The following is a 10337-nucleotide window of genomic DNA, read 5'->3' as shown; positions in this document are numbered from 1 at the left end:
CCCCCCCCCCCAACTGAGCCCCGCTGGGCCTCAAGGGCTGGGTTGTAGGGAGCAACTTAAGTCTCCCAACTCCAGCAAGGAGTCGGTGGTGGTTTTTTCCTTTTCGTTTTTTTCCTTTTTTCTTTTTTTAAAACCTCTCCAACCGTTTTCATTTAATGGCCTTGCAGCCCAGGGCCTCGCTCCCCAAGAATAATTGCGTCCCTGTTTTTCCTGGGGGCTCAAGTGTGTGAAACGGAGAGGTGCTAGGCCCCCAGGTCTTCCATAACCCAGACAGGAAATTAAGCTTTTCCATCCATTCGGACTTTAAAAAACACAGTGGTGTATGTGAAAATTAATCCCCCAAAATAGCACGGTGTTTTGTTTATTTTTTTCTTTAACCCGAGCCATTAGCCCAGCAGGATTCTCTTTGAGGAGCTGCTGGGGGGTGGAGGGGGGCATTCTTTTTTTTTTTCCCTTTTGGATGTGAAGGGGGCTACTTAACCCTTATTTAGCTTCGGTTTTCTCTGTTGAGTCAGAGGAAAGGTCTGGGGGAACCAGAGAAGCTCCATGAACTTTAGCCCCTTAATACGGGACTTTGGAAAGTGAAGTTGTGCTAGTTGAGGCGGTGGAGACAAGTTTGACCAGAAGCTTGGGAAGAAACTCACCCCCAAATCAGACCCTTGGAAACTATACTTTGAAATGCATAGCTTTGAACCCGGTACTTATTCCGCCCGGCTGAGACTGCATTCCCTTTAATTCTTTTCTCGTCATGATTTTATCTAACTGCTTCGGAAAAATGATGTTGTGCGTCTCGATTTTTCAGAGTGTGGTTGCAAAACAGCCGTGTTCTAAGTGATAAGTGGGGGTGGGTTTGCGGGGTGGGGAGTGTCTCTGGCCATAATACCGGTTTAGGAAAAGATAGATTTAAGCCGTGTGACCAATTTTAGGGATAAAATCTAGGAAGCTCGGCTTAAAAAAGCAAAGGAAATAGGGACAAGCGTGTGTTTGGGTTTTCAACGACTTCAGGTTTCGAAGGCCCCGCACATTTGTAAACGGTGTGTTGCTGAAACCCGAGGAGAGCTGTTTATGGGGGCCAAAATGGGCCGCTTCCAGCAGAGTTTTGAGACGAATCTTTTGAGAGAAAGGGTAGAAATTGAGTGACTACAGCCCGTCACCGGCGCACTTTAGTTTTGTCAAATGAGCAAGAGCCGACCGTTCCCTAAACGGCTTACTCTTAGGAGACCTCGCGGGGGAAACGGAATTAAACTTGCATTGGGTTTTTAAGGCTATGCATTTGGGTTGATGGAAAATATATTGTTTGCTTGTACATTTCTGATCATATGAACACTCGCCCTGCCTCTCTGGGTGACATGAGACTGGAGTACTTGCTGTGGATGTTTTGTGGATCCGTGAAGGCGGCCGTGTGAGAGCCGGTGCCCGCGCCACACAGCTCCTGCAGAGCGCTTCTCTAATTAAATGGCCTTTGCAAATGTTTTCTAACTTGGGCGACTTCTGTGCCCCAAGTCCAGTCATTAAAAATGGATAGCTAAATTGCACAGTCTGGAAAAATAGATGTGTCAGGGAGATGTACAAATACATTAAGCTAATTCAGGCCGTTTCCTTGAGAACAGATTTCCGAATCCAGCCATTTTTCAAAAACACTGGTTTAAATCAGAGCATTAGATTCCCACCTGCCCCAGAAGTCACACCAATTAAATAACATATAGTTATATTAGTCTGATTACTTAAAATCTTTCTCAGGTCATTAGAAGCAATCAGATCATTTAAGATATCCCTGTAGTCAATTAGGATGGGCTAGAAATTAGATTTTGCCATCAAACAAAAAGCGTTTGCCTAGGTTAAAATTTAAAAACACACATTTATCGCTCTTAATTGTGTACGTCAAATGCATGGCCTGTAAACCTTATCTGCCAGAGTGCTACAGCGTAATTACATCTGTTTGCTTACAAGTGGTTCTGCAGAAACTGTTTCTGCAAGTGTGCACGTGCCCGGGCACCCGCACTCACTCACTCTCTCTCTCTCAAACACACAGCAAACACACTCCAATATGGCTAGGTGTTAAGGGGATTAGAAGGGTATGGAATTTTTCTTCAACTTTTCGGAAAATGGAAAAGTTCTACAGTGAATATTTAGGGAGGAAAAAAACATGTCTGTGAGTCAATATCGCAAAGCTTCATTGAATTAACCGAGGCAGTATTTTTTACTGCATGAGGAAAAATTTTGAAAGCCATATTTCCAACTCGTGAATTTCAGAAAGCTAACATCAAATCAAACAAAACTCTTATCTGCCAAATCTGAATCTGGCCTGGCAATTAAAAAATTGTTAGTTACATTAATTGTAAGTTAATGAAATTTCACAGTATTGTTAAGGAGACCCACTAACATGTTTAGCGGTGGGAATATGTCAGGTGTCTGTGACTGACTTTAAATAATTCAAGCCACCCCTCTCCCCCAATCAAAGAAGCAAAGTGCTGGTAGTTGTTAAATCCAGTGATGAATATGTGAAGACATCCTGCCAGTTCCGAACTTGGTTGTTGGTCTGAGAGATTGTAAAGAAATGTAAAAGAAATATATCCTGTATCTGACAAGCATGAGTAAAATCGTGAGAGAGGTAATTTATTAGTACACTTCTCCAACTTCGCCAGAGAGTGTAACTGAATAAAACAACTCACAGCTTGAGTTTGTCGGCTTTTTTATTTTAAGTTCCTAGTTAGCAGAAAAAACTGTACAAGTTGATTTTTCTGGGAGGTGTACTCTCTCTCACACAGCTAGCAACAAGTCACACCTTAAATGAATAGGTTTTTAAATGAGCTGAAAGCTAAAATTTCACATCCTTATTTGAGGGGAAAGCTGTGGAAATTGATTGCAAAGTGGTCTCTGTGAGAGTTTCACACGCTGCCCAAAAAAGCACACCTGAGCCACGTCATCCAAGTAATTGGAAAAACCTGCCTCATGTAGCGTCCTTGTTTGAGAGAAAAGCTGGCCGCGGGCGGCTTGGGGTGGTTGGTGAGTGTGTGCAGGCGCACACTTACTGAGACAGGCAGATGGCCCCTGCCAAGCAGGAGGTCCAAGGCAGGCAGAAGGGACCACACGGACCCCGCGTCCACCATCCCCATTTAGTGACAAGCCCTGACTCCGTGGTCTTCCCACCTGCCTGCTGAGCTCTGATCTCCATGGGAAATTTGAGCACCTGGTGCTGTCCCTCCACCTCCCCAAGTCTCAGAACCCCAAATCGGCACCCCTGGCCGCCCATCCTTCCCTGCACTGTCACCCTCGGCTCTCCTGGGCCCGAAGCCCACTCCCCTTCCCCAAGGCTGAGGGCCTGGCTAAAGGTCAGCGTCTGGGCTGGAGGCCGCTGCAGCCCACCCTCCAGCCCGCCGTGTGTGCTGCAGGGACGGACACTGATGTGGGTGACTCAGGCACAGTGGATTCTTTTGATCTCCTCTCTACTTGTGAGCCCATCTGGTCACAGGCACACTTGGCTGGGGGTGGGGGTGGGGTTCTTCCTGGGAGGGAATGCAGGTCGTGGTCCCCCAGGCCACCCGCTGTTCCCCAGTGTGGCCCTCCCTAGGCAAGCTTTTAACCCCTCCTTGGAAGGTCTGAGCTCATGCCCAGCAAGGCCCTGGGGCAGTGCACTGCTTCCCGCACCCACCCGGCCTCCTGCTCCGTGGCGAGAGAAGCCACCACAGGGCTGGTGCTTGTCCGCCAGCCCCACGCCTGTGCACAAGCCACTCTCCGCCATCTCAGCCGGAGCGGTCATGCGCGGGCAGCCGGCCTCTAGGGACAAAGTTAAGTAGTCGCCCTAGGGTCCCAGGAAGGTCTGGCCTGAGTTGGGTTATGGTTCTGATCCGCGGAGCTGCTGTGTGGCTGGCTGCCGTTGGGTCCCCCGGAGTGGGTCTCAGGGGGCATTTCCTGCCTAATCTATACTTGGCTTCAAAATAATGCAGAATCTATAAGTGGAAGCGAGAGTTAATTGGTCTTAGATGAGTTTGAAACCAGCACATTATTTTCAATAAAGCACGGTGTGCTTGCGAGAAGAAAGCCAAGCACAAGAAGGAAACGAGGGATTAGCCTCGGCTCTCGGAAACCCAAGGGCCTTCTTGAGCCTGGCCGTGGCCACTGGCTGGCACTCCTGGAGGGCTGGCTCCTCTGTACCTGGCGGGAGGCCGAGCTCTCCCATGGGTGCCCTGCCCACCTCAGTGCCCTGCCAGGGAGCTGTTCTCATGATGCAGATAGGACCTGGGGCCCTGGAGTTAGGAGATGGGGGTGGGTGGGGGGGGGTGACCTGAACCAGGTGGCTCTGAGCCCCAAGAACCTATGCTAACCCACTGGGCCACTCGGTTGGGGCTGGCTGCATTTCCAGGACGAGTGCCACAGGTCCTGGGCAACGGAAGGACCTGTTGTTGAAAACAATCCCCTTCCCCACCCCCCATTGAGACCCGTCAGCATCTTTCTGTGTCTCCCATTACCACCTCGCACCATCTTCCCCTGCACGTGGAAGGGGCTGTTTTGAGCCCAGGCTTAGTCTTTGGGAAATTCTGCTGTCTTCAGGGTCCAAGTATGAGATCATTGTGTATTTCTCTGTAGACCGGTTTGCTTTTCCGCGCCCGAGATCCCATTTGAACGGCGAGGCTTCGCAGAGAAGAAGGGGACTCTGTTGGGTGAAAGTGAAGCGGGCTTGTGGGCTGGCAGTGGCGGGGAGAAAGTAAACAGCTCTATAGCATAAGACCTGTGTTTCCAACTCATTTTGCCCAACTTTTCCAGACTCCCTGAGCAAACACAGATGGGGTTCCGCTTGCGCTCCCTGTGTGGATGTCGAACATTCCCCGGGCCATAAATTCCGCGTGCTACTTGGAGTTTTCAATATTTGCTTGATTGCAGAGAACTAGATTTAAACGTTAGCAAGACTTAGAAGGTGATGGTGGACACGGCGTGTTTGCTCTGGGCTGCAGTCTGGTCTTTGGCGATGGCAGTCCTAAGCGGGAATTCAGGTCCAGGGTAAACCCTCCGCTGCCTTCATGGCGGTGGGGGCGGGGCGGGGGTCGGGGCGTTGTTATGAAGCCGGCCATTTTTTAAGTAGTAAAACAGGGATGCTCGGACAAGATGGCCTTCGACATTTGATTTCTGATGTGGCGTGGCAGCGGCTGTCCATGAGGACTTGTGCCCGGGGTTGTTAATCATCGTGTTGGTGGGCCCAGCACCTGGGTCTGTCTGCCCCCAGCCAGCCTCGGTCAGGCTTGGTGCCTTCTGAAGCGGAGTTTTCTTATTTGTGTGTATTTTATCAGGGTCCTCTCAGCCCTGGAACCCCACGATTCTGTGCTCACCTCTCAGCAGCTAAACCTTGAAGACACTGAAAGATCAGGAAGCGTGTTGTGCTGACAGCCCGGGCAGAGGGGCTTGCTGCGGGCAGTGAGGGCGTTCGCGATGGCCCGAAGGGTGGCTCTGTGCAGAAACTGCATGCCCAGGGACCCCAGCAGCCTGAGGAGCAGAGGGCAGATGGGAATCTGGGAGTTATGGGGCTGGCCCGGCCGGGTCTGCTGGCAGGAGCCGGCTGTGCCCTCTTGCTGGAAGCAGCAGGCTTTTTGAAGCGGGCACCATTTTCTTTCTTGGGGCAAATGTAAAAGGCGGTTAGATCAGATTTCCACTCGCCACCATCTTCCCCAGCAATATCTCCTGGAACTACAGTGCCGGCGGGGCGTGCGTGTGAGGCATCGCATCCGCGCCGGCAGATTGTGGGCAGGATGGACCGGCTTTGCAGCCGCCTTGCCTGTGGAGGAATTGGTGTTTGATTACATTTTTATTGCTGTCATTGTTTAATTATATTTTGGCGCTGATAGACTAGTTTCATCTGCATCATTAATTTTTAAATAGGGAAGTGATGGTTTTTGTGTTCTGAATTTACTGCGACGTGTAAAAGCGAGCGAGGGAAAAACCCCACAAGGTTGATGATTGAAACTCGCCACTAATTATTTCAGTGATCAATACTGTACAGATAAAGGACCAGGTGGGCGAGATGATCTATCATTAATAAATGTCCACTCTAACAGGGTCCCGTGTTGATCTAAAAACGAATCGTGAGTTTTCGATTGAAACTGGACCCTCGGGTTTCCCCCCACCACCCACCCGTCTGGCAGGGCTGCTTTTAACACACACACACACACACACACACACACACACACACACACACAAAATACTCTTTTGCTTTTTGTTTTGTCTTGTTTTGTTTGCGTTTATAATAGCTTTATGAATAACTGTGTGCTTTCTAGACTAATAATAATAACAAATGGTGCGGGTTTCTCTTCTATTTTCCCGCCTGTGTGTCTCCGGGAAGGGAGGCCCGGGCCCCCTGTTCGCGTGGATAAAGCCCGGCCGGAGGAGCGGGTCTCTAGTGGCCTTACTTACAGATTCGGCCTCCGCTGTATTATCTGCAGTCGGCTGGAGACCTTTTTTTTTCCTTTTTGTTTTTGGCGGGTTGTTCAGCTTTTAATTGTGTTGCGTTTACAGGGCTGATTTACACGTTAAAGCAGACATTTATCTGACACGGTGGCATCGCCTTTTCGCTGTGCACGCTCCTTGTCTCTCCCTCCGGGAAATGGGGAGTGCATGCTGGATGGGCTCGCTCTGTGATGCTCGTTAACCAAGTGGGTTCGCCTTGCACTGTAGTGGGAATAAGCAAGTGTGTCTGTCTGATTTCCTTTTCCTGTTTACACCTACATTGGGTGTCTCTTACTTTTCTTTACCAAAACCACCCCCACAGTAAATAAAAAAGAAAACTTGCAGCTATTTTGTTGTTTGTTAAATAAGAACCAAGGTGAGTGGGGGATTTGAAAAGAGAAATCTTTTTTAATGCCTCGGTTTGTGGATGTTTTATTTTATGGTCACTTTAGAGTTGCTTAACATCTCAGTGTTGCCCAAACTGACGATGCCTTATCTGTCTGTCTGTCCCCCTCCTCCTCTCTGCCGTCCCTGCTGGCTGGGACCGCCGGACCGCCCCGCGTCTGTCTTCAGGAGCTGGATGAGGTACTGTGTCCTGACTCTGTGCGCCCGTCAGTTTAGTTGCTAAGCCGGAATCTGCTGCTCCGGAGTCTGTGCTCAACCGAGTCCAGATGAGTTCTAGTGTTTGCCCCGACCGATTGGCGGCGATAATCCTGTTTCGGTGGACTGCATCTCCACCCCACATGTCCTGGTGGTCCCCAGAAGGCGGTAGGAGCGTTACTAATGACTCCTGGGACAGTGCCCCGACTTGGAAGCCACTAAGGGCAGAGATGTTCTTGACCCGCATACACCCCAGGCCCGGTTCTGCCCTTGGCTCCCAAGGAGTGCTTGGGGGTGATGGAGGGAGGGGAAGCCCCTGGGACAGGTGGAGGGCCTCAAGGCTAGGCTGCTGAGCCGGTCACTACCTGGACCCCTGCCCTGCCCCTTCCTCACAGTGCTCTGGCCTTGTCCTCTCTCATTCCCTCTCCCCCGGACGGTGGGAGGGAGAGCCCGTCGCTGCACGTCATTTTAGTAGCACGGATGCAAGGGTTGCAGGGAAGGGGGAATTACACGAGGTTGCCACTGTTTGTGTGTTTTTAGCATGTTTCCTTGATAGGGGGACATGAATACATTTCCTGGGAGGAAAGGTTTTAAAAAGTGATAGGAGTGTGTGGGGGTGTTTGTTTGTTTGTTTGTTTGAATCTAGCAGATGAGAGTGGGGTGAAGTAGGCTCAAGCAGTTGTCAGCTAGTCCATTGCGATGCAAAGGCTTGGAGTCAAAGGGCCCTCACGTCCAAGGCTATCCCCTGGACCTGCCCTCTCTCCTGGTGGAAGCAGACCGCCCCGTCTGTCTCTTTCTCCTGAGGGGCAGTGGGTAGGTGTGAACTGCCAGCCTCTCAGTTTAGCAGCCAAGGCTGAAGCACTGTGCCCCCAGGGCCCCTTGGGGCAGGGTCCCTCCCTTCAACAGCAGATGGGGTGCCCTCGTTGGTGGATGAAGGTCGGTCAGTGAGTTCTCAAATGGTGCACCTGGGTTGACGAGGGCAGCAGGCTGTGGACAGCAGTTTGCACCAGCCAGAGGGCGGTGCTGTAAGCCTCTGGCCTGGAGGGCGGTCTGCAAAGGCTGTGAAGGTTTGGGTCCCCAGCCAGGCCGTCAAGTGACAGGGATGCTCAGTGCCAAGTGGCGCTCCTAAGGGGATCTACCCCAGCTGCCGAAAAGACCCACAGCAAACGTGACCCTGCAGGAAAGCGAGAAGCTTTCTGTGTGTGTGAATGACAACTGCCCACCTTGACGACCACCGGGGTCGTTTGTTGTCATTGTCTCCCACTGCCGGCTCGCAGAGGTTTGTGCTGACCGTTTCCTGTGGTCCTTCCAGAAGACTGAACTACAAGACAGGGGTCTGTATTACTGCCATTGGGTTTCAAAGGAGCCTTTAGCATCAGGCAGGTGGCTGAGCGAGCCCTGAGCTGGGGATACTTGAGCCAGAGGGAGTCTGTGCCCACGTGACACCCCGGGACCCTGGATGGGGTCCGGGGCAGGGTGGAGGCAGCCAGCCCTATGCCCACACAGCCAAGTTGTAGATCTCTGGGGTGCAGTGGGCACCCAGATTTAGGGTGAGCAGAGGCTTAGGGCAGTACCTCTAGGATAGATGCTGTCCTTTACTGAGCAGTTTCAAGATGTGGCCCTTGGGGAGCCCCCCCCCTCAAAGGAAGAGTCTGATGGGTGACCGCCAACATCAGCCCCGCTTTCTCAGCAGCAGTATCTGGGTCTTTTTAGGCTGGAGGGCACCTACGTGGATTGACCTCCCGAAGCACCGTCCGGCCTCCCCTACCGGGGACCGCAGCTCCTGAGCTGCCCACCCAACATGCGCTCCTCTGCCCACAGCCTACCCTCACGTGGAAGTAGGGGTGTGTGTGGAAGTAGAGGGGTGTGTGCGGCAGCCCTGCACTCAGCCCTAGTGTGTCCATGCGGGGTTCTCGGGCCACTGCCCACCGGCGGAACTCTCCCGTGCCTGGTTTTTGATCGGCAAGCATGGCTTCCTGGAGTGACCACAGCAAGCATTTTGACCACCTCGTGTGCCCGCCCGTCGTCAAGGGTGGGTGCTGGCACTCAGCTAATGATCCTTGTGCTCCATGACCGCTGGGTGCCACGCTGCCCACAGGCTGGCCTCGCCGTAATCGGCAGTCCTCCCTGAGCGGGCCACCGGGGGCTTCCTGCCCCCTGCCCGCATGTGCAAGTCTCCTACTCCAGTGGGGGCAGGAAGCTGCCCCTCCTGGAGCCCCTGCTCATTCTCCCCAGAAAGGCTTCGGCGGGTGCTCAGCCAGCATTGGGCTGCGTGTGAACCTGAGGGTCTGGAGTTTGAACTCGCCAGCCACCTTGTAGGAGGAGGGGGAGGCTCCTGTAAAGGTTCACAGACTGGGAAGCCCCACAGGGTGGTTCCGAGCCACTGTCCCTGCTCCACCCCAGGGAGCCCCTAGAGCAGCGCTTCTCGACCCTGTAACACAGCTCCTCGTGTCCTGGTGACCCCCAGCCATAACGTCATTTTCGTTGCTACTTCATAACTAATTTTGCTGCTGGTATGATCAGGTGACCCCTGTGAAAGGGTCGTTTGACCCCCAAAGGGGTTGCGACCCACAGGTGGGGAACCGCTGTCCTCAGTGGTGAGGCTTTGCGTACTTTAAAACGACCCAAGGTAAAGTAAACCCAACAAGCCCCGGTGGCCCGTTGCCGTGGGGAGCAGGATGGTGGGGGCAAGTCAGCCCCAGGGAGACAGGAGTGACTGCCCCCCGATATTCTCTTGAGAGGGGAAATGGGGATACTAGTGACATTTATACGAAGGCAATGTGGCACCAATCATCAGGAAAAAGGAACTTTTTAGTTGTTATTGTTTTTGAAGGGTAGCAGGTTAGAAACTAATAGAACTCAGTGTTGACCCTTCATCCTTGTCCTCCGTGCCCTGGCCCCAGCCTAGTGGTCTGTGCTGGGGCCTCACTGGGGGCCATACTGGGCGGCCCTGCCCGGCGTCGATCTGTGTGGAGGGGCTTTGCATTTGCTCCATCGTGGGGAGTATCAGGAGTGGTCTGCCCCTGCACAGAGTCGCTGTGTCAGAAGCCCACAGGGGCCCTTCTGTCCTGGCCTCTAGGGTCGCCGTGGGCAGAGTGGACTTGCCAGCAGTGGGGTTTTGCTTGAGAGGTGGGAACTGGATCATTCCTGCCAGAGGCTGGGCTCGTCACCAGGGGGGCCTCAGATTCAGGAGTGTGGACATGTCCGTGGGCACACATGTTGCACAGGTCAGGAACAGCGCTGCACTGTCCTTCAGTACCCCTACTTTGAGTGAACCCAGGGCCCAAGAGGGCCTTAGTGAG

At 52.6% G+C, this 10337-nt stretch overlaps 1 protein-coding gene across 8 annotated transcripts in view; it reads left to right on the top strand.

Annotated features, from left to right (window-relative positions):
- STX16 (syntaxin 16) overlaps positions 1-10337 on the top strand; it is a 26984-nt gene that overhangs the window by 8636 nt on the left and 8011 nt on the right. For 4 of the 8 annotated variants that reach the window (XM_045296910.1, XM_045296908.1, XM_004717136.2 and 1 more), the window contains one exon: positions 7009-7020. The exons of 3 other annotated variants lie outside the window; for them this stretch is intronic. Coding sequence is in view for 2 of the 5 variants with exons in the window: in XM_004717136.2 (XP_004717193.1) it covers positions 7009-7020 (12 nt within the window). In the remaining 3 variants the exon portion in view is untranslated. One more of the 8 variants, XM_045296911.1, reaches the window with a different exon arrangement.

The sequence above is a fragment of the Echinops telfairi genome, unplaced genomic scaffold (assembly GCF_000313985.2).
Source record: "Echinops telfairi isolate 266 unplaced genomic scaffold, ASM31398v2 ScPeMD7_7413;HRSCAF=8451, whole genome shotgun sequence".
NCBI classification, from domain to species: domain Eukaryota; kingdom Metazoa; phylum Chordata; class Mammalia; order Afrosoricida; family Tenrecidae; genus Echinops; species Echinops telfairi.
The sequence above is the reverse complement of the archived record's forward strand: the minus strand, read 5'-3'. Positions and strand labels throughout refer to the sequence as shown.